Source organism: Nicotiana tabacum, chromosome 23 (genome assembly GCF_000715075.1).
Source record: "Nicotiana tabacum cultivar K326 chromosome 23, ASM71507v2, whole genome shotgun sequence".
Lineage (NCBI taxonomy): Eukaryota > Viridiplantae > Streptophyta > Magnoliopsida > Solanales > Solanaceae > Nicotiana > Nicotiana tabacum.
In genome coordinates, this window is record NC_134102.1 from 113,712,067 (window position 1) to 113,737,235 (window position 25,169).

Here is a 25,169-nt window from a genome sequence, read left to right on the forward strand (position 1 = left end):
GTTAGCCAGCTGTCACCAGTTAGTTAGAGTAGTTACAGTAGTTGGCATTAGTTAATTGGGGATTAAGTTAGTAGAGTGTCACAACCCGAAATTCCCACCTTCGGACTGTGATGGCGCCTAATATTTCACTTGCTAGATTCAATATACTAGAAAGTTCCTTACCAACTATTGTCTCTCTAATGTTCATCTTCTTCCCTTAAACTCAACTTACTCGTTTGGACCTCCATTAATGGAGGATGAGCTGTGACTGAAATCAACTCAACTCACATGGTATTAGAGCAATCGATACTGGTTGCTTCTTAGCTGAGTAATTTCATGTTTGTGTGATGCAAATTCTTGCTCAAATTCAGTAATGGCAGACGAGAAAATTGATCACACGCATCCTCTATTCCTGCATCCTTCTGATACACCGAGCTCAGTTATGATCCTAATTGAACTCATCGGGTCTGAAAACTATGGATTATGGAGTAGGACGATACGAATTGCTCTCCAAGTTAAGCGAAAGCTAGGGTTTGTAACTGGTACATGTAAGAAGGAGACCTTTAAGAAGGAATTACATAAGGAATGGGAGTCATGCAATGCGATTATAATCTCATAGATCATGAACACTGTATCAACGAACCTCGTCAGTGGAATAGCTTATGCATCAGATGCGCACTTAGTTTGGGAAGACCTGAAGGAGAGATTTGATAAGGTCAATCGAGTTTGAATTTTTCAATTGCACAGAGAAATTATAACGATTTCCCAAGGAACTAATTCTGTTGATTCCTATTTCACGAGACTGAAGGAAATGTGGTCGGAGCATGATGCTTTATTTCCCACACCAAGTTGTGATTATGCTAAATCAAAGGACTATATTGAACACCTTCATCGTCAAAGGTTACTTCAGTTTCTCAGTGGTCTGAATGAGACCTATGAGTAGGCAAGGATGCAGATTCTGAAGAAAACTTTTGAACCAACCTTGAACCAATCCTATGTGTTGATAATTGAGGATGAAAGTCAAAGATCAAGTCCATATCCAACCTTAGGAGCTAGAAGAGATCCTATTACTATGCAAGCTGGACAAGGACAAGGCTACAAAGGGAAGAAGCCATTCATGAAATGTGACTACTATAAGATGACTGGACACTTGAAAGGAAATTGCTACAAGTTGATAGGCTACCGTGTAAATTTTAATGCTAAAAGGAAAGTTGTGGCTAATTGTGCAACTAGTAATGCTGAGCATGAGGAACAGGCACACATGGCTGGAGGAAGAGCACACAATGATGGTCCTGCAGGAGGGCACTTCTTCACTGAGAATCAATATAGATAAATCCTGGATATGCTGAATAAAGACATTACAGTTCCACAAGTCAACATGGAAGGTATTGCTACTGCACTAATGACTGATAATCCTAGTAAATAATGGATAGTTGATTCTGGTGCGACTCATCACATAGATGCTTCCCTAGATATACTACACTCTAAGACTAAGTTGAAAACTGGTAGAGATCAAGTACATTTACCCACTGGTGAGAAGACGTATATATCTCACATTGGTAGTGCAACATTTCTTAAGGACATGGAGATTAAGAATATTTTATATGTTCCTGACTTCAAATTTAATTTGTTGTCTATGTCAAAGCTCACAAAAGAACTCAGTTGCTCTGTTCACCTCTATCCTGACTTCCGTGTATTTCAGGACCTTTGGAGTGGCATGGTGAGGGGGATTGGTAAGGAAAGGGGAAGCTTGTATGTGGTGAAGGATGAGCACATTGCTAGAGGTTTGAGGCAAACATCAGTTGCAGCAGTCCAGAAACCAGAAGTAGATGGCATTCTTTGGCATAAAAGATTAGGTCACACCTATGTTAGTACAATGAAAAATATAGAATCCTTACAACTTAAAGATCTTAATGTGAATAAAGATTATTTTGTATGCCCCTTAGCTAAGCAGAGCAGACTAGTTTTTCTTAGAAGTGTTACAAGGAGTAGTAATCCTTTAATGCTTTTGCACATGGATGTTTGGGGACCATACACGTTTCCCACGCATGATAGAAAATACTACTTTCTAACAGTTGTGGATGATCATTCTAGGTATACTTGGGTACATTTACTATAGTTGAAAAGTGATGTAATTGTTGTGTTACAAAAGTTTCTCTCTATGCTAAGAACATAATTTGGTGTAGCAATTAAGACTGTTAGAACTGATAATGTAGGAGAGTTTTTTAGTAAACAGTGCATTGAATTACTTGAATACTATGGTATTATACAACAACGTAGCTGTGCATATACTCCCTAACAAAATGAGGTAGTTGAGAGAAAACATAGACATATATTAGATACATCAAGGGCCCTAAAATTCCAGGCAAATGTACCAACTAAGTACTAGGGAGAATGTATTACTACTGTTGTTTACATTATAAACAGGCTGCGTTCTATCATTCTGCAAGGCAAATCACCATATGAACTCCTACATCATCAGAAGCCTTCTCTTGAGCACTTAAGAGTTTTTGGATGCATGTGCTATGCCACTACTATGATGCATGATAACAAGTTCTCAGCAAGAGCCAAACCTGTTGTGCACCTGGGCTATTCAGAAATACAAAAGGGCTATAAATTCTTGGACCTTGCCACTAATTATTTTTGTGTGTGCAGGGATGTTGTATTCAAAAAGCATATGTTCCCATTTGCTAAGTCTTCCTCATTGCATCCTGTTAATGTTCCTGCTAGGGGGAGTGTATCATTTGAGCATGAACTATTACAGGGACATGATGCAGATCATACACTTGAACCATTGCAGACACCTGCTGCAGATCATGCATCTGAAGGTGAAACTGATACAGCTGATGACTATGATACAGTCCATGAAGCTTATGAAGATGATGAAGTTGATGCAGTTTGTGAAAATGCCCCCATTTCTCATGTTGAAGAAGGCAATGTTGCTGATGCTGCAGTATCTGAACAAGTATCTGAACCTCAACAAGCTAAATATGATGAGCATGCAAAAAATGATCCTGCACCAGGCCAATCTCTGGATGTTGAATGCATAGATGCTGTACTAATTATGTACCCTAAAAAATCAGAGGTCAAGAGCCAAGAAGATCTGGCAGAAGCACCAAAGAACCTTTATGGTTGCAAGATAATGTTATCAAGAGCAAAGCACATAATGTGGCATTATATCCTATTTCAGACTACATGTGTTATGATCAGCTTTCACAGGCATGTAAAAGCTTTGTGGCAAAGGTCTCAACACTCACAGAACCACAGAACTTCACAGAAGCATCAAGAGACAAGAGATGGGTTGAAGCAATGAAGCAGGAAATCAAGGCATTCGAGGACAACAGGGCATGGGAGATAGTAGACTTGCCCAAGAGAAAGAACACAATTAGATCAAAATGGGTGTATAAAATAAGTATAAAGCTAATGGAGATGTTGAAAAATTCAAGGCTGGGCTAGTAGCAAAAGGATATAGCCACAAAAGAGGGGTTAGACTACCATGCAACCTTTTCACCAGTTGCCAAAATGGTAACTGTGAGATCAGTTATTGCAGTAGCAACATCAAAAGGGTGGACTATGTATCAAATGGATGTGTATAATGCATTTTTGCAGGGAGACTTATATAAAGAAGTATATATGGAAATGCCTCAAGGTTTTAGAAGACAGGGGGGACTAAGGTGTGCAAGCTAGTAAAGTCCTTATATGGACTAAAACAAGCTTCAAGACAATGGAATATCAAACTTGCAGAGGCACTTCTTGAAGCTGGGTATAAGCAAAGTCTATATGACTATTCACTATTTACCAAGAAGAAAGAAGCAGACTTTATGGTTGTTCTTATGTATGTGGATGGTCTGCTCATCACAGGAAACAATGAGCAGTTCATTCAGGAAACCAAAGATGCTTTAAATCACAAATTCAAATTAAAGGATTTGGGAGAACTAAAGTATTTCTTGGGAATTGAAGTTATGAGATCCAACAAAGGGATTTTACTAAACCAAAGGAAGTATGTCTTACAATTGATTTCTGATCTGGGGTTAGGAGCTACTAAACCAGTGGCCACTCCAATAGATATGAATCAATAGTTTACTTCAGCAGAATTTGATGCACATGTTGGGGTATCTGGAGATAAATTGATGAAGGATGCTGCAAGTTATCAGATATTGATTGGGAGATTAATATATCTAACTATCACAAGGCCAGATATAATATTTGTTGTGCAAACACTTAGTCAATTTATGTAGTCACCCAAGAAATCTCACTGAGAAGCAGCAATAAGAGTTGTAAGATATATCAAATTGAATCCAGGAATGGGAATTCTACTGAGCAATAAAAGTGCAAACAATCTGACTTGCTTTTGTGATGCAAACTGGGCGGCATGTCCTAATACCAGAATGTCAGTAAATGGTTTCTTTGTGAAGTTTGGGGAATCATTGGTGTCATGGAAATCTAAGAAGCAACAGACAATGTCTAGAAGCTCAGCAGAAGCAGAATATAGAAGTCTTGCAACAGCTACTGCAGAAGTAGTTTGGCTACTTGGGTTGTTTATAGAGCTTGGCATTTCAATTGAGCAACCTGTGAGTGTGTTTTGTGACAGTAAGGTATCCCTAGAGATTGCAGCCAATCCTATATTTCATGAAAGGTTGATTGCCACTTTGTTAGAGATAAGATCAAAGATGGCAAAATTAAGACTCATCACATAGGGACAAAGGAGCAGCAGGCAGATCTATTAACTAAAGGACTTGGGAGAGTACATAATGAATATTTGTTGAGCAAGTTTGGAGTGCTTAACATTCTATACCCTCCAGCTTGAGGGGGAGTGTGAGAATATGAGGCAGTATGACAACTGGGCAAGGCAGTTAGCCAGCTGTCACCAGTTAGTTAGAGTAGTTACAGTAGTTGGCATTAGTTAATTGGGGATTAAGTTAGTAGAGTGTCACAACCCGAAATTCCCACCTTCGGACTGTGATGGCGCCTAATATTTCACTTGCTAGGCAAGCCAACGTTAGAATAATATTAACCAATTTTTAAACAATCTTTAAATTATTAATAATCAAGAAAACAAAAGCGGAAGCAAAGTTTGAAATATAGTAAAATAATCTATAAAAAAATAACGGTGTCTAAATACCATCCCAGAATTGGTGTCACAAGTGCACGAGCTTCTAGAATAAATATAAATAAAGGTCTGAATAAAATAAAGTTGTCTAGAAATGAACACACAGCTAAAGTAAAATAGACGGGGACTTCAGAACTGCGGACGCCAGGCAGTTATACCTCAAGTCTCCTCTGGTAGCTGAAATCCGAGCAAGTCTATGGTACGTCGCTGGGACCAACTCCAAAATCTGCACAAGAAGTGCAGAGTGTAGTATCAGTACAACCGACCCCATGTACTGGTAAGTGTTGAGCATAACCTCGACGAAGTAGTGACGAGGCTAAGATGGTTCACTTACATTAACTTGTACGCAATATTGATAGCAACAACAAATAATAGAAATAAATCACGTAACTCATTTATAATAATTGAAGTCAACTCAGCAGTCATAATCCATTATTATTTCAACCAATTCTGTTGCAGCGTGCAACCCGCTCTCACAATATATTCACATACAATTTTATTGCAGCGTGCAACCCGCTCTCCTAATATATAACTTTTAATCAAGTTTGTCATGTATTTATTTCAATCAAGTATATATATAGACTTTTTAATAAGTCTGTTACGGCGTGCAACCCGATCCTCCAATATTGACTTTTTAATAAGTCTGTTGTGGCGTGCAACCCGATCCTCCAATATTGACTTTTTAATAAGTCTGTTGCGGCGTGCAACCCGATCCTCCAATATTAACTTTTTAATAAGTTTGTTGCATCGTGCAACCCGATCCTCCAATATTGACTTTTTAATAAGTCTGTTGCGGCGTGCAACCCGATCCTCCAATATATATCCATTTCAATCAATTCTGTTTCGGCGTATAACTCGCTCCTCCATTATATTCATTTACCAATTCTTATATAAGAAACTTTCCCGATAAATGCAACAATTAATATAAAACTATAAAACAACAAGCATACAATAATTATGATTTAATTATAAAACAAACAATGACAAATAACAAATTATTATGAAAATCAGGGAGAAAATAGGCAGTTTAATATTTAATATTCTAAATGTCAAATAACAATTAAGACACATAATTCAAATAGCATATAACAATTAATGCAAGAATTCAAGAATTAATGTTTGACAAAGAATAGGAGAGAAATAATTATTATAATAATTAATTCATGATTTAAAATAATTTATGACTTTTCAAGTAAGCAGGCAAACAATTAATTTGACGACGTATAGACACTCGTCACCTCGCCTATACGTGGTTCATATGCAATTCACATAACAAATAATTTAAGGGTTCTATTCCCTCAAGTCAAGGTTAACCACGACACTTACCTCGTTTTGTAATTTCCAATCAATTATTCAACCATAACTTTTCCTTTTAAATTTGATTCCGAAAGCTTCCAATCTATTCACAAACAATTCGATATATTCAATACTAATCATAGAAATTAATTCCATATGAATTTACAAATTTTCCAGATAAAAATCCCAAATTCATTAAAATATTCGGCAGTGGGACCCACGTCTCAAATCCCGGGAAAACTCGCGAAATCCGAACACCCATTCCGATATGAGTTCAATCATATAAAATTGGTCCAATTCTGATATCAAATGGTCCTTCAAATCTTAATTTTTCGTTTTTGGAAAGTTTTACAAAAATCTGATTTTTCTTCCATAAATTTACGTATTCATGATATAAACGAGTATGGAATCATGAAATATAATCAATATAGGATAAGGAACACTTACCCCAATATTTTTCCGTGAAAATCGCCCAAAAATCGCCTTACCCGAGCTCAAAAATGAGAAGGAGTTGAAAATGGGTCGAAACCCCATTTTCAGAACTTAAGTTCTGTTTCTCGATTTTTTACCATTCGCGTTCGCGAAGGTACTCTTGCGAACGTGAAGCACAACTTTGTGCTGTCCAACTTTTACTCTTCGCGAATGCGAGGGCTACTTCGCGAATGCGAAGCTTGCCTGGCTTGGCCTTCGCGAACGCGAGATGCCCTTCGCGAACACGAAGGCAATTAACCTAGCCAGTCTCCTTCCCTTCGTGAACGCGAGGCTTCGATCACGAACGCGAAGCTTTGCATCCCAAGCCTTCGCGAACGCATTCTCTCTGTCGCGAATGCGAAGCAAAAAATGTGCCAGCCCCAATTTGCTCTTCCTGAACGCGAGACTCCCCTCGCGAACGCGAAGAAGGAAACTAGAAGCAAGTTTCTGCAGTTTCCTCAAGTACAAAAACGATCTGTTAACCACCCGAAACCAACCCGAGCCCTCGGGGCTTCAAACCAAACATGCACCTAAGTCCTAAAACATCGTACGAACTTGCTCGCGTAATCAAATAGCCAAAATAACACCAAGAACTACAAATCGGACACCAAATCGAAGAAAATTTTCAAGAAAACTTTAAAACTGATATTTTTACAACCGGGCGTCTAAATCACATCAAATCAACTCTGATTCTCACCGAATTCTGCAGACAAGTCATAATTATTATAGTGGACGTATACCAGGTTTCAGAACCAAAATACAGACCCGAGGTCAATAAATCCAATATTAGTAATTTCTTAGAAATCATTAAGCTTTCAAGCTTTTAATATTTCATCAAAATTCCATATCTCGGGCTAGGGACCCCGGAATTCGATTCCGGGTATACGCCCAAGTCCCAAATCACGATACAGACCTACCAAAATTGTCAAAATACTGATCCAGGTCTGTTTGCTAAAAGTGTTGACTAAAGTCAACTCAATTGAGTTTTAAAGCTCTATTTCACATTTTAATTCATTCTTCACATGAAAACTTTCCGGAGAATTTTACGGAGTGCACACGCAAGTCGAGAAATGATAAATGGTGCTTTTCAAGGTCTTAGAACACAAAATTACTTATTAAATTTAAAGATGATATTTTGGGTCATCACATTCTCCACCTCTAAAACAATCGTTGGTCCTCGAACGGAGTTAGAAAAAAGTACATGAGTTGGTAAATAAGTGTGGATATTTACTCCGCATGTCCGACTCGGACTCCTAGGTTGATGCCTCTACTAGCTGACCTCTCCATTGCACCTGAATTGAAGGATAACTCTTTGACCTCAACTGTCGGACCTGTCGGGCTAGAATAGCCACCGGCTCCTCCTCGCAAGTCAAATCTTTGTCCAATTGGACTGAGGTGAAATCTAACACATGGGACAGATCACCATGATATTTCTAGAGCATAGACACATGGAACACCGAATGAACCGCTCATAAACTAGGTGGTAATGCAAGCATGTAAGCTACTTCACCCACCATTTCAAGAATTTCAAAGGGTCCGATATACCTAGGGCTCAACTTGCCCTTCTTTCCGAACCTCATTACACCTTTCATAGGTGAAACCCAGAGCAATATTCGTTCTCCAACCATGAATGCAATATCACGAACTTTACGGTCGGTATAACTCTTTTGCCTAGACTGAGCTGTGCGAAATCGATCCTGAATAATCTTGATCTTATCCAAGGCATCCTGTACCAAATCGGTACCCAACAACCGAGCCTCTCCCGGTTCAAACCAACCAACTGACGATCGGCATCGCCTTCCGTATAATTCCTCATATGGAGCCATCTGAATACTCGACTGGTAGCTATTATTATAAGCAATCTCTGCAAGTGGTAAGAAATGATCCCAAGAACCTCCAAAGTCTATAACATAAGCGCGAAGCATATCATCCAATATCTGAATAGTGCGCTCTGACTGTCCGTCTGTCTGTGGATGAAATACTGTACTCAACTCCACTCGCGTGCCTAACTCACGCTGTACAACCCTCCAGAAATGTGAGGTAAACTGCGTATTTTGATCTGAAATAATAGACACTAGCACACCGTGAAGGCAGACAATCTCACGAATGTAAATTTCAGCTAACCTCTCTGAAGAATAGGTAACTGCCACTGAAATGAAATGTGCTGACTTGGTCAACCTGTCCACAATGACCCAAACTGTGTCAAATTTTCTCTGAGTCCGTGGGAGCCTAACAACAAAATCCATAGTGATACGCTCCCACTTCCACTCAGGAATTTCTAACTTCTGAAGCAAACTACCAGGTCTCTCATGCTCGTACTTTACTTGCTGACAATTCAGATACCGAGCTACATGTGCGACTATATCCCTTTTCATTTTCCTCCACCAATAATGTTGCCACAAATCTTGATACATTTTGGCGGTACCTGGATGAATAGAATACCTGGAACTGTGTGCTTCTTCAAGAATTAATTCACGAAGCCCATCCACATTAGGCACACAAATACGACCCTGCATTCGCAGAACCCCATCTTCCCCCACAGCAACCTGTTTGGCATCACCGTGCCGCACCGTGTCCTTAAGGACAAGTAAATGAGGATCATCATACTGCCTCTCTCTTATGCGCTCATATAAAGAAGACCGAGCGACTGTGCAAGCTAGAACCCAACTGGGTTCTGAAACATCTAACCTCACGAACTGATTAGCCAAAGTCTGAACATCTGCAGCTAATGGACTCTCACCAACCGGAATATACACAAGACTGCCCATACTCACAACCTTTCTACTCAAGGCATCGGCCACCACATTGGCCTTTCCGGGGTGATACAAAATGGTGATATCATAGTCTTTCAACAACTCCATCCATCTTCTTTGCCTCAAATAAAGATCCTTTTGTTTGAACAGATACTTGAGGCTACGATGATCAGTAAATACCTCACACGAGACACCGTAGAGGTAATGCCTCCAAATCTTCAACTCATTAACAATGGCTGCCAATTCTAAGTCATGAACAAGATAATTCTTCTCGTGAACTTTCAACTGCCGCGACGTATATGCAATTACCTTGCCATCTTGCATTAATACTGCATCAAGCCCAATGTGAGATGCGTCATAATATACCGTATACGATCTTGAACCTGTGGGTAATAGCAACACTTGCGCCGTAGTCAAAGCGGTCTTGAGCTTCTGAAAGCTCAACTCATATTCGCCTGACCATCTGAATGGGACACCCTTCTGGGTTAGTCTAGTCAATGTGCTTGCTATAGATGAAAACCCTTCCACGAACCGACGATAATAACCTGCCAAACCCAGAAAACTCCGGATATCTGTAACCGAAGTAGGTCTAGGCATATTCTGAACAGCCTCAATCTTCTTAGGATCCACCTTTATGCCTTCTGTCGATACAACATGTCCCAAAAAGGCAACTGAGTCTAACCAAAACTCACATTTTGAAAATTTGGCATATAACTGATTATTCTTCAAGGTGTGAAGCACACTTCGAAGATGCTGCTCATGCTCCTCTCGACTGCTGGAGTAAATCAAGATATCATCAATGAATACAACCACAAAAGAATCCAAATAAGGCTTAAACACCCGATTCATCAAATCCATAAATGCTGCTGGAGCATTTGTCAACCCAAATGACATCACTAGGAACTCGTAATGCCCATACCGAGTCCGAAAAGTTGTCTTAGGGACATCAGATGCCCTAATCTTCAACTGATGGTAACCAGATCTCAAATTAATATTCAAAAATACCTTGGCACCCTAAAACTGATCAAATAAGTCATCAATTCTTGGCAGCGGATATTTGTTTTTGATAGTGGCATTGTTCAACTACCGATAGTCTATACACATCCGCATCGAGCCATCTTTCTTCTTTACAAATAATACTGGTGCACCCTAGGGCGAGACACTGGGTCTAATGAATCCCTGATCAAGCAAGTCTTGTAACTGCTCTTTCAATTCTTTCAACTCTGGCGGGGCCATACAATATGGTGGAATAAAAATGGGCTGAGTGCTCGGAAGCCGAATCAATACAGAAGTCAATATCTCTGTCGAGTGGCATCCCCGACAGATCTGCAAAAAATACTTCTGGAAATTCACGAACAACTGGTACTGAGTCCATAGAAGGAGCATCCGCACTGGGATCGCGAATATAAGCCAAATAGGCTAGACACCCTTTCTTTACCATACACCGAGCTTTCATATAAGAAATAACTCTTCTGGCAGAATGGCCAGGAGTTCCTTTCCACTCTAACCGAGGTAACCCCAGCATAGCTAGGTTCACTGTCTTGGCATGACAATCCAATCTAGCATGATAAGAGGACATCTAATCCATACCCAAGATGACATCAAAATCTACCATATCAAGAAGTAAAAGATCCACACTAGTCTCAAGATTACCAATAGTAACCACACACGAACGATAGACATGATCTACTACAACAGAGTCTCCCACCGGTGTAGATACACACACAGAAGTACTCAGAGAATCACAAGGCACAACCAAATATGAAGTAAAATAGGAGAACACATAGGAATATGTAGATCCTGGATCAAATAGAACTGAAACATCTCTATGACAAACTGGAATAATACCTGTGATCACAACATCGAATGACTCGGCCTCAGGCCTAGCTGGAAAAGCATAAAATTAGGGCTAGGCCCCACCACTCTGAACTGCGTCTCTAGGACGGCCTCTAACTCGCTGGCCTCCACCTCTAACAGTCTGACATCCACCTCTAATGGACGGACCTCCACCTCTAATGGCTTGACCTCCACCTCTAGCTGCCTGACCCCTACCTCTAGCTGGCTGAGCAGGCGGTGAAGCAACCGGTGCCGGTATAATGGCACGAGAATCTTGCCGCGATCTGTTACTCGCCAATCTAGGGAAATACCTCATGATGTGACCAATGTTTCCACACTCATAACACCCATCCTGATGTCGTGGCTGCTGAAGCTGAAGCTGATCCAAATGGGCCGGATAACTGCTATAGTAACTCTGGAGTGGTGATGCACTGATAGGAGCTGAATGTGCACTGAATACTGGCTGCCCAGAGTAAGGCATAATAGGACCATGACTCCCTGAAGCACCGGGAGATACATGAAGTGCTAAATGAAACGGTCTAGGAGGATGACCCCTATCAAAATTACCCCTGCCTCCAGACGAGGCACCACTGAAACCACCGAACTGACGAAGCCTCTTATCGGACCTCTGCCCTCTCTCCTGTGCAAGAACTATCTCGATCCTCCTTGCGACATTAGCATCCGCCTGAATAGAAATCTCACTTCCGGTCTCCTTGGCCATCTGAAGTCTGATAGGGTGAGTGAGTCCCTCAATAAACCTCCTCACTCTCTCTCCCTCCGTAGGTAGTAAAAGGAGAGCATGACGGGCCAAATCCACAAAACGGGACTCATACTGAGTAACAGTCATACTGCTCTACTGTAGACGCTCAAATTGCTTGCGGAATTCCTCTCTTAGTCTGATAGGGGGGAACTTTTCCAGAAATAGCTGAGAGAACTGCTCCCATGTACGTGCAGGCGATCCGACTAGTCGGGTCAATATATAATCTCTCCACCACCTCTTGGCGGAACCCGTCATCTGAAATATAGCAAAATCAACCCCATTGGTCTCAACTATACCCATGTTCCGCAGCACCTCAAGGCAGCGTTCAAGATAATCCTATGGGTCCTCAGAAGGTGTACCACTGAAGTGAACTGGAAAGAGCTTGGAAAACTTATCCAGTCTCAATAAGGCCTCAAAAGACATGGCGGGCCTATCACCGATCTGTGCCGCAATAACTGGCTGAACTACCCCAACTGGCGGGGCTGCTGGAGCCTGATTCTGGGGAGCCATCTGCTCCGGAGCGGGAGTAGTGGGAGTTTGTGCTCCTCCCTCAGCCTGTGAGATGGCTGATGCCACTGAAAATATTATTCCTAAACTTCATAGCCTCTGAGAGATAAGTACAAACGTCTCCGTACCGATCCTTCAGACTCTACTAAGCTTACTCGTGACTCGTGAGACCTATGTAATCTAGTGCTCTGATACCAACTGTCACGACCCGAAATTCTCACCTTCGGACCGTGATGGCGCCTAACATTTCACTTGCTAGGCAAGCCAATGTTAGAATAATATTAACCAATTTTTAAACAATTTTTAAATTATTAATAATCAAGGAACAAAAGCGGAAGCAAAGTTTGAAATATAGTGAAATAATCCATAAAAAAATAACGGTGTCTAAATACCATCCCAGAATTGGTGTCACAAGTGCACGAGCTTCTAGAATAAATACAAATAAAGGTCTGAATAAAATAAAGTTGTTTGGAAATGAACACACAGCTAAAGTAAAATAGACGGGGACTTCAGAACTGTGGATGCCATGCAGTTATACCTCAAGTCTCCTGTGGTAGCTGAAATCCGAGCAAGTCTATGGTACGCCGCTGGGACCAACTCCAAAATCTGCACAAGAAGTGCAGAGTGTAGTATCACTACAACCGACCCCATGTACTGGTAAGTGCTGAGCCTAACCTCGACGAAGTAGTGACGAGGCTAAGGTGGTTCACTTACATTAACCTGTACGCAATATTGATAACAACAACAAATAATAGAAATAAATCAGGTAACTCATTTATAATAATTGAAGCCAACTCAGCAGTCATAATCCATTATTAATTCAACCAATTCTGTTGCAGCGTGCAACCCGCTCTCACAATATATTCACATTCAATTCTGTTTGCAGCGTGCAACCCGCTCTCCCAATATATTCCTTTTAATCAAGTTTGTCATATATTTATTTCAATCAAGTATATATATAGACTTTTTAATAAGTCTGTTGCGGCGTGCAACCCGATCCTCCAATATTGACTTTTTAATAAGTCTGTTGCGGCGTGCAACCCGATCCTCCAATATTGACTTTTTAATAAGTCTGTTGCGGCATGCAACCCGATCCTCCAATATTGACTTTTTAATAAGTCTGTTGCGGCGTGCAACCCGATCCTCCAATATTGACTATTTCAATCAATTCTGTTACGGCGTGCAACCCGCTCCTCCAACATATTCATTTACCAATTCTTATAGAAGAAACTTTCACGATAAATGCAACAATTAATATAAACCTATAAGACAACAAAAATACAATAATTATAATTTAATTATGAAACAAACAATGACAAATAGCAAATTATTATGGAAATCACGGAAAAAATAGGCAGTTTCATATTTAATATACTAAATGTCAAATAACAATTAAGACACATAATTCAAATAGCATGTAACAATTAATGCAAGAATTCAAGAATTAATGTTTGACAAAGAATAGGAGAGAAATAATTATTATAATAATTAATTCATGATTTAAAATAATTTATGACTTTTCAAGTAAGCAGGCAAACAATTAATTTGATGACGTATAGACACTCGTCACCTCACCTATACGTGGTTCACATGCAATTCACATAACAAATAATTTAAGGGTTCTATTCCCTCAAGTCAAGGTTAACCACGACACTTACCTCGCTTTATAATTTTCAATCAATTATTCAACCACAACTTTTCCTTTTAAATTTGACTCGGAAAGCTTTAAATCTATTTACAAATAATTCGATATATTCAATACTAATCATAGGAATTAATTCCATATGAATTTATTAATTTTTTGAATAAAAATCTGAAATTCATTAAAATATTCGGCAGTGGGACCCACGTTTCAAATCCCGGAAAAACTCGTGAAATACGAACACCCATTTCGATACGAGTTCAACCATACAAAATTTGTCTAATTCCAATATCAAATGGACCTTCAAATCTTAATTTTTCATTTTTGGAAAGTTTTACTAAAATATGATTTTTCTTCCATAAATTTACGGATTCATGATATAAACGAGTATGGAATCATGAAATATAATCAAACCCCAATGTTTTTCCGAGAAAATCGCCCAAAAATCGCCTTACCCGAGCTTAAAAATGGGAAGGAGTTGAAAATGGGTCGAAACCCCATTTCTAGAACTTAAGTTCTGTTTCTGGGAACGCGAAGGTACTCTCGCGAAACACAACTTTGTGTTGTCCAACTTTTACTCTTCGCGAACGTGAAGCTTGCTTGGCTTGGCCTTCGCGAACGCGAAGGCAATTGACTTGGCCAGTCTCTTTCCCTTCGCGAACACGAGGCTTCGATCGCGAACGCGAAGATTCGCATCCCAAGCCTTCGCGAACGCGTTCTCTCTGTCGCGAACGCGAAGCAAAAAATGTGCCAGCCCTAATTTGCTCTTCGCGAACGCGAGACTCCCCTCGCGAACGCGAAGAAGGAAACCAAAAGCAGGTTTCTGCAGTTTCCTCAAGTCCAAAAATGATCCGTTAACCACCCGAAGCCAACCTGAGCCCTCGGGGCTCCAAACCAAACATGCATCCAAGTCCTAAAATATCATACGAACTTGCTCGCTCGATCAAATCGCCAAAATAACACCAAGAACTACGAATCAGACACCAAATCGAAGAAATATTTTTAGAAAACTTTAAAACTTATATTTTTACAATCGGGCGTCCGAATCACGTCAAATCAACTCCGATTCTCACCAAATTCGGCAGACAAGTCATAATTATTATAGTGGACCTATACTGGGCTCCAGAACTAAAATACGGACTTGAGGTCAATAAATCCAACATCAGTAATTTCTTAAAAATCATTAAACTTTCAAGCTTTTAATTTTTCATCAAAATTCCATATCTCGGGCTAGGGACCCCGGAATTCGATTCCGGACATACGTCCAAGTCCCAAATTACGATACAGACCTACTAAAATTGTCAAAATACTGATCCAAGTCTGTTTGCTAAAAATGTTGACTAAAGTCAACTCAATTGAGTTTTAAAACTCTATTTCACATTTTAATTTATTCTTCACATGAAAACTTTTCGGAGAATTTTACGGACTGCGCACGCAAGTAGATGAATGATAAATGGTGCTTTTCAAGGTCTTAGAACACAAAATTACTTATTAAATTTAAAGATGACATTTTGGGTCTATCACATAAAGTATAGTAATCATGTGTGTGTATAATTACATTTTCAATATAGAAAGTTTCTCACCAACTATTCTTTCTCATGTTCATCTTCTTCCCTTAAACTCAACTTACTCGTTTGGACCACCATTAATGGGGGATGCGCTGTGAGTGAAATCAGCTCAACTCACAATATGAGCTATCACTTAATCAACAAATTTGGCCCTTTCAAAATTAAGAAAATTATAGTACTATCTGATTCTAATATAGTAGTATTCTTTTGTGTCAAAAAAAGTGAATCAAATTATGGCCGATTGCAACTCACTGTGTCGCGACAACCAACGAATAATCAAATAAAAAAAGAGAGTGAAAATTGCTGCAAGAAAATTAAGGACTTGCCCATGACAAGCATGAATTCAAATATCAAGTCAATTCTTAAACCATGTGATTTCAAGTTGGAATTGATATGCCATATCAGATTGATTCCAATCATATGCTTCCTTCCACCTTTCATTGGATGAAATTAGGACCTGTATCTCCTTTCATTGATCGACCATGCTGAATCCTTGAGGTTAGGGTTTTTTCACAAGAGGAATTTGGGAAAAAAGAAACGGGAAGAGAGAAACGCTTAATTATTTTCAAGCTATTAAAATAAACTGACAGTGCTTGGTTAAAAGTAGACGGAGATCAAAATTGATAAGTTTTTGAATAGTTAAAGGACTAAAAACGGTAAATGTATATTTGAGAGACTATAAAAAACCTACTCTTAAAAATAAGGAACGATTTTTGTCATTTTCTCTATTTTATATAACTGGGAATTATATGTTTTATGTGACGATTATCTTATGAATATGTTGGATCTTAAATACCTAACATTCTTATCAATCTTACTATCATTTTATAGAACTTGTCTTTTACTTTGATAGGTCTTATTATATCGCTTAACACTAATAGCACTTATCAATTTCATTGTGTAACATCTTTATTTATCGTAACATTATCTTGGAATACCAAGTTAGAAATCTGAATTGTCTGTGTTTGCACATTACAATCCCATCTAGCCCTATCTAAACTTCAGTATGTTGGCTAAATTATAAATAATATATTTAATGTTACTATACTTGTTTGAAAACATTTACGCTCTAAAGCAATGCTCCATAATTTAAGATTTTTCTATTTCTTAAAAATTACTTCCGCTGCAATTCAAAAGTACCGTTTTTACCTTCTAAAAACTTGGCCAAATACCTTAATTTTAGAAAAATATTTTTGGCTAAAAAGTAGTAGGGCCAAAGAGGCTATTAAACCCGTGAGTCACGATCTTGAAACTCCTTTATATCTTCAATCATTGTCACATAACGATTCATTTGTACATATATTTACCATAATATTTATATATTTAAATCATGTTTATACTATGACACATATCGATTTTTGTTTTCTCAAATTTACATCTTATTACTATTTTCCCAAAGATCAACACTCTAAACGGCTATTTCAACTTCAAACTCGACTTTATTTTGAGGCTGCTAAACTTAAAAATTTGGGTAAATAAAATTTGGTTAATCTTTAAATAAGGGTCAGAAAAACGGCTATTTGTGCACTTTCCCCGTTATCTTAGACCTTCCTCTAAACTTAAAGCACCAGTTTTGTTATTTTCTCTGTATATTGACAGTCTACTCGTGGTTCGCCAAGCTGATGGATGAAACTGCGTCGTATCCTCCTATTGAACCATCCAATTTCGATCTTATAGTGGTCGGCACCGGTCTGCCGGAGTCCATACTAGCCGCCGCCGCCGCCGCCGCCGGAAAATCAGTCCTTCACCTCGACCCTAACCCTTCATACGGTAGCCACTATGCTTCTTTTCCCCTTCACGAATTCATTTCATATATCCAATCTCAATCCTCCTCCGAACCCTCAATTCCACAACCCGACGCCGATTCGGGTTTTACCCGAGTTCCTCTAACCACCCGCTCGCTCTACTCCTCCGTAGAAATCACCTCTTACTCCTCGGAACCCTTGGAACAATCTCGAAAGTTTAACATTGATTTGAGTGGGCCCAGGGTTTTGTTGTGTGCTGATGCTATGATTAATTTAATTTTGAAATCGGAGGTGAATCAGTACATGGAGTTCAAGAGCATTGACGGGAATTTTTTCTATGATGGTGAGGGCAATTTGGAGAATGTACCTGATTCGCGTAGCGCGATATTTAAGGACCGGAAACTAAGCTTTACAGAGAAGAATCAGTTGATGGGATTCTTCAAGCTGGTGCAAGGGCATTTTGAAGCTTTTGCTACTGATGGTGGGGAGAGTAAGAGCATTTCAGAGGAGGATTTAGACAGTCCGTTTGTGGAGTTTTTAAGCAAAATGGGGCTTTCTTCTAAGCTAAAATCGTACAGATCGAATCGCCTTTCTCTCTCTGTTAGTCACAGTTTCCTGTTTTCTGTTATTCCTTTTTTTTTTTTGCTTTCGTTGTGTTTGATTGTGTCGTATGCTTGTTTCATGAATCAAATAGTCCTAATCAAATATTAAGCATTATTGATTGTGTGATTTCTGTATGATTGTGATGTTGCAGCCTAATAAAGTAGGAAGCTTTTCCTTTAGATTGAAAGCATGCCAATTAAGCAGACCAATTACTTTCTAAAACTGCTTTGTAAACAAACTGATCTGTGAGGATAATTGACTAATAGTTTTTGCTGTTCTTTTTCTTTTCCACATATGGAGAAGAAAATGGTTAATTAATATGTAACTGACACTGCTTTTCGATCTTTATCACCTTTTTGCATTTCAATGGACGCGAGACTGTTAGTTCCCACTTTTCTGTTTATGGTTGTTTATCCAGAATTTGGGAATCAGAGTAAATTTCATTTTTTTGTAGGTTAGATTCTAGCTATATTCGTCTGACTTAGTAGTGATATTTTCTTTTTTAGGATTATTCTGTATGCAATAACAATGGCAGATTATGACCAAGAGAATGGGGATGTTTGCAAAAGTGTTCTTAATACAAAAGATGGTATTGATCGGTTGGCCCTTTATCACTCATCCGTTGGCAGGTTATACTCTCACCCTTCCTTTGTAGTCATGTAGAAATCATGAAAGTACCTCTTCCATTTTTGTACATAAAACAGTCTAGTAGTGTACTAATCCTGAATGTACCTCGCCCATTTGTACTTAGAATGTAGTGTACTAATCATGAAAGTACCTTTCCATTTACTGGCTGTTTAGCTTTAGCTTCTTCTTTGTCCACAATTGAACTTCACGGCTCACGCTCCTAACTGTGGAAATCCTGAAAATGATATTATTAGGCTAATCTAATTTTATTGTCCATTCGCATCTCTGATAATGAAAATGATAAGTTCAATTAGATGCATTCTTGGGTTATACTTGCACGTGTGGATGAAAGAGGTCCAACCTTGGAATACCCACTTATATGTGTTTTCATGTCTGTCAACTGTTCGCGGAGCATCTATATGCTATGTCAAAACCTTGATCTTGTAGTGGTAAGATGGGTAACTGAGATTCAAAAGTCAACCTGGGGAGCTCTATGTATAGGGTTGACTTTTTGACATGCAAATACTCGCAAGAATAATTAATAATTTTTTGGAACTGTTAGAAAAATAGAAGGGATTCTATCATGACACTAATTAATCATAATCATTGACCCTCTGAGATGGAAAGTTATCTTTATATGCCATTACATCTTGTGGTCATATGCTTCCTCCTCGTAAACCAAATTATTTAGTTTTCCCATTGTTTACAATCTTTAGGTTTCCTAATGCATCTGGTGCTATGATTTACCCCATTTATGGTCAAGGGGAACTTCCACAGGCCTTTTGTCGTCGTGCTGCAGTAAAAGGATGCATTTATGTAAGTCCTTTAACATGTGTTTTCCTTGGATAACTCCAGTGTATTATCACTTAGTTTTGCATTTTTGTTCCAATGAGATTTTTTACCTTTTTTATCCTTGCGTTGTTAATTGCAATGCATGGCGGAGAGTAGACAATGTCCAAATATGCATTATGTTTCTGATCATTTTTGTGTTTTGGTAGTATAATTATCTTACACCCTGCCATCCTCCTAAAAATAGAGAAAAGTTTGTTTTGTTAAAATTCCATCATAACGTTCCCGTAGGGAAGTGATAAGCATAACATAGGACCAATTAGAGCTCCTAGAGGTCGCACATTTGCAGTTAGAACTCTCCCAGCATGTAACTTAGGGAGCTTAGCTCTAGCCAGGAAGTGTATTAAACAACTTTGCATCTAGTTGTGGCCTTGCTTTCTTATTCCTCACAATGCTAGATATACATTTGTGATGAGAAATGTTAATGAGCCTGCTTGTAGTACAAGTACTGAAAGAAGCTTTTTTCAAGCATTCGGGAGCATTGACACTGTTGTTTACATCCTGAAGGATTACTGTTTAGGCAAACTCAATTAATCTTTAATTTGAACAGCTGCTGAATGAGCTTAACTTTTAATTTTTTGGTAAGTTGAATGAGCTCAGCTTTTTACGTTTCATTTGACATCGAATAGAAGATATCATCTTGATTGGTTTCTCTTCTGTTACCTTTTCTCGTGTAGTCGAAAAGTAATCTGTCTTGATTTCTTCATCATTACTTATACTATACATTGTATTCGGATATTTGCAAAATGAAGTTCTTATTGTGCTAAACATCAGATTCAAAGTTGTTTATGGTGTCCATTCTTCAGTATTTGTTATTTAATGTTAATTTCCTGGAATTCTTTGAATTGTTGTGTCATTAGTAGTCTTCCCTGAGGCTAATTTCTATCTTTACTTCGACTTTGTTTCCAGGTTCTTCGGATGCCTGTTAATTCTCTCCTCATGGACAAGGTTCGAAGTGATGCTCTTGTTGTTTCTTAATGACTTTTAACCGTCCTCATTTGGTGGAACTGAACCCTTTTGAAGTGCATGAGTTGTTGACCTGTCACCTTGATGATTTCACAGGCTACTGGGAATTACAAAGGTGTTCGCTTGGCTTCGGAACAAGAATTATTCAGCCATAAGCTGATATTAGCTCCATCTTTTGTGTTTCAATTACCACCACCTCATGCTTCACCTGATGCTCTGCAAATTGTTTATTGTGATTTTGGCTCAAACAATACAACTGAGAAGCTGGCTAGGAGCGTATGCATCACAAAGCACTCTTTGAAATTGGATGTAGCCAATTGTTTGGCATTTTTTCCACCTCGGTGTAAGATATATGCATAACACACTTTTTTGTTTTTAAGTGATTTTAATATTTCAAATTTTTTACCTTATCAATTTTTTTCTCCAGCTCTCTTCCCTGAGCAAGTCACAGCAATCCATGTCCTTCAGCTGAGTAGCAATGTTGCTGTTTGCCCCTCTGGAATGTGAGTTCACCTGCCTAATTTCTATTTAGTCACCACTATTCTAGTGCTGTAGGGTCTGCTGACACATCGGTGTTAACATATCACTATTCAGAATTCATTATCTTTTTAGGATGCGCTCTTTAGCCTGCCTTTCACTTTTAGAATGTTAGTGCCCATGTCACTACCCTTTTTTTTCCTTCCATTAAGTCTAAACTTTCACTAATAAACACCAAGTTGGTGTCAAGAAGTATGCGCAAGTCGTGTATATAACTCAACCTGAGTAATTTACAGGCATCTATCAAGTTTGTTCAGCTACCTATATATACGAGTGTTCCCCGTCAAGCTTCTGAAACCATGTTAACTACGTGTTTCAGACACTTGATTTTGAATTTCTCTAATTATAGAAGTAATTGGTAAAATTAAGTTGTATGGAGTTGGAGTTACAAATTCTCAGTTAATTCCTCAAGTATCTTACACTAACCCAGTTGGTTCGCTGCTTTCTCTTTCAGGTTTTTGACTTATCTCTCAGCCATATGTGAGGATGATGTTCAGGGGAAGAAGCTATTACATGCAGCCATCAACGCACTGTTTTGCATTCCTGTTTCTGGAAGTTCTGAAAATGATAATTCTGCGGAGAACCAAAGTGAAACTAGAGATGCAAAACCTGCTTTACTTTGGAGTGTCTTGTATACTCAAGAGCTTGCTAAGGTATCTGCAATACCCCTTTTTATTTTTGGTTTTGCTCTACACAACTGCCAGCTTCCATTTTGTTTCTATATGAATTTTCCTCGGTTCTTTTTTCATTTAAGGAAATGTGCAATTCATTTTGATAATGCTTTTTGTTTGTAAAAATACTGAAACGGCTATCAAGCCAGTTCACTTTTTGGGCCTTTGCTTTCAGTCAATTTTGTTTCCTTCAGGGTTTTTGATTATCTTGTTTATTTTGGCCTGGAATCTTCTGCACACTTAGATAGAGGTTTTCAACTTATCATATAGAATGTCTAACATTTTCATTAGTGTATACATAAAAAGAAAACATGTTCTTTAGTGTCACTGAGCATAGTACATTAGTTGGTTGCCACATAGGAATTAATTACTCTTGAAGTTTATCACCCGTGTTATGTTTAGAGTTGAAAGTCAGACTATAGCAGTTGCTTATCGCCCAATTCACTCATTATTTTGTCCCGGAGGGAAGGTGTGGTATCGAAATCCATGGATTAGATTCCATGGGATTAAGTGTGAGTATTCCTTTTCAAAATGTGTGAGAATTACCCTTCAGATCCCCACTTATAAATAGGGCTAAAATAGCTTTTGCTTCATTTCTCTTCCTCCTTACCCTTCATCTCCCTCCAACACAGCCTCTCCAGTTACATCTTGCTACCTCCGGCTACTCCTCTTCCTTGCAGATTGCTTTACCCTGCTGTCAGTTGATCCACAATCCACATCCCCAAGAGAAAAAAGGCCATGTAGCTGACATTATGATTTTCTGCCTCCTATCTCCTCCTATTGTTCCCTCCCTTGAGTGGATTGCTCTGTCTCTTTCCTTTCATTTGTCTTCCTTGTATTTCTTTCTCCTGCCCTTGCAATTTAATGTTCTCCACCCCTTAATTTTTTTTCCTTTTGATTTTTCCCTTTGTTATTCTTCTCTTCTCCTTTTCGCAAAAAAACATTTTATTTTTATGTCCTGAATTATATAAGTTTTGCTAATATGCAACAATCTTCTTCTCTCTCTATTTTCTTCCCAACAATTATTATATTCTTTTATCCAGGTTGTGATTCTTCTTTTGTACATTATAGGTCATGGTTGAAAATTATGGATAATTAGTGTTAGATTGATGGACATTGAGTGGAGATGAATTTGTGATGGAAAAATCAAATACTATAGTGTAGTTATTAAATCTAGTTTCGTATAGATTAGAGAAAACCATTGTTTTGCATGAAGACTATTCTTGGACTGGTATTTCAATTTTTGTGTAAAATGCAAGATATTGGGGTGGGCTACTGTTAAGGTACCACATGGGATTAAGCAAACTGTACCAAACGGCAAACACAGAATATCAGGTTGTGATACACCTTACGATCCCAAATAATTAATCATTTATCGATGGGCTAATAATCTCATATGCGACATGCTACCAAATGATTCCTGATACAAATCTATGCCTGGCGTGTTGTCCTGACTTTTCCAATTTTTGTCCATCAGTTTCAGGATGTACTAGATAACATCATTTCTACCCCCATGCCAGATGGGAGTCCATACTACCACGATCTTCTGGGTGCTACAGAAAAGGTAATATGCATTCTGCTTTTCTTAAATGGACCTCTTTTACGTTGGTCTCTATCCTCTTTTTCCCCTGATAGTTGCCGCCTTTTTTCTTCTTTCTTCTTGTGCTTTACTTTGCCATGGCCTGTTTGCATGCATATATGTAGGGCTTATAGTGATGTAGGAGAAGGGTAGATCCTCAGACACACTGACCCATTTGGTGTTGTGCTATTTTTGTGTAGATATTTGAAGAGCTTTACTCTGGTGAAGAATTCTTTCCCAAGACAGCCTCATCGGAGGAGGGTGCTGTCGAAGAGCTCGAGGACTAGAGACCAAATTAATGCTGCTGGATATGCTATCATTTTAAGCTGACCGAGGGGTGGCGGAATAATATAGTTTGCATCGACAATGATGACGAGAATATAGTTGACGTGGTTTATGCCCCTATATACCAATGTTAATGTGTTTATGCGAAATACTTTGTTGTTGTATAGAGGTTTGGGACGAGACTTGGTAGTGTTAAAGAGTTTGCCTACTTTTGCAATTATTTTTTGCGGTGGTTGATCTGAGACTTCCTATGACTTGAACCTAGTTTCTATATAGAAATATTTTGACATGTCAAAGTGCAAATTGAGGAATGCGTAGAGCTAATGCGGCAAAGTTAAGAGATTGGAAGCTGCACGTAAGCTTAACGAGGCAGTGAGTTCTTTCTATATAAACTTGAGGGGTTTAGTGAGGTGAAAAAGCTTCATAACTTCTCGAAAAAGCTTTTAGTGTTAATGTTGAGTTCTACTATATCTTGATGCTCCTATGCTAATTGGCGCAAACATGTTCATGATCCCTTAAGAACTTCTAAATATATCCCCTAACTACGCTAGTATTAAAAGATAGGGAAAATGGCTAAATATACCCTTGCACTATAGAAAAGGTTTAGATTTATCCATCGTTATACTTTGAGTCTATATATGTTCCTGTCGTTATACTATTGGTTCAAATATACCCTTTTTTCGTTAAGTTTTTTCAGAGTGGACATCCAATCCTACGTGGTACTGATATTTGATGAGGTGGATGCCACATGACTCTCCACCTCAGCACCCCTAACCCATTTTACCCCCTCCCTTCTATTTTTTTTTCACCCCTAAAATTTCCTTCCCTTCCGCAACTATTGCTACCATTACCGCTACCATAAAAAATGTTGTATTTCAAATTTTAGTCTTTATATATGGATTAGGGGCGCTAAGATGACATGTCATGTGGTATCCACCTCATAAAATATAAGTGCCACATATGATTGGATGTCCACCTCGGACAAACTTAACAGAAGAAGGGTATATTTGAACCAATAATATTACGACAGGGGTATATTTGGACCTAAAGTATAACGAATGATATATTTAAACCTTTTGTCATAATACATGAGTAGATTTGACCCTTTGGCGTAAAAAATAATCGCGGTTTTGAGACCTTAGCTCTCTCCAAGTTTGAAATGCAAAGAAAATTATAAATCCTTGGCGAAATCTCCTAAAGTTCAAATTTGTCTATGTAGCAAGACTTGTGAATAATTTAACAAGATAAGTAGAATAAGAACAAAATTAAGTGCCCATACGCAAAACTTGTGAACAATTGAATAATAAGGGCAAGATTTGCCAATCCGACGAGACTCATATACAGTTTAACAAGATATGTAGAATAAAAATAGTATACAAGCTATG

General features: G+C 38.6%; 2 protein-coding genes across 2 annotated transcripts; both read left to right on the forward strand.

Annotated features, from left to right (window-relative positions):
- Positions 1-352: 352 nt before the first annotated feature.
- On the forward strand, positions 353-922 carry LOC142177337 (uncharacterized). Its single transcript, XM_075245812.1, has 2 exons — positions 353-510; positions 727-922. Exons 1-2 carry the CDS (start codon positions 353-355, stop codon positions 920-922), a joined length of 354 nt encoding a protein of 117 aa, XP_075101913.1.
- Positions 923-17,444: 16,522 nt separating this feature from the next.
- LOC107778289 (rab escort protein 1-like) lies at positions 17,445-24,073 on the forward strand. The gene is made up of 9 exons (XM_075246227.1): positions 17,445-18,239; positions 18,777-18,899; positions 19,614-19,713; positions 20,656-20,694; positions 20,809-21,055; positions 21,140-21,215; positions 21,704-21,902; positions 23,398-23,484; positions 23,700-24,073. The coding sequence occupies exons 1-9, from the start codon at positions 17,545-17,547 to the stop codon at positions 23,784-23,786; spliced, it is 1,653 nt and encodes a 550-aa protein (XP_075102328.1). The 5' UTR covers positions 17,445-17,544; the 3' UTR covers positions 23,787-24,073.
- Positions 24,074-25,169: the final 1,096 nt, after the last annotated feature.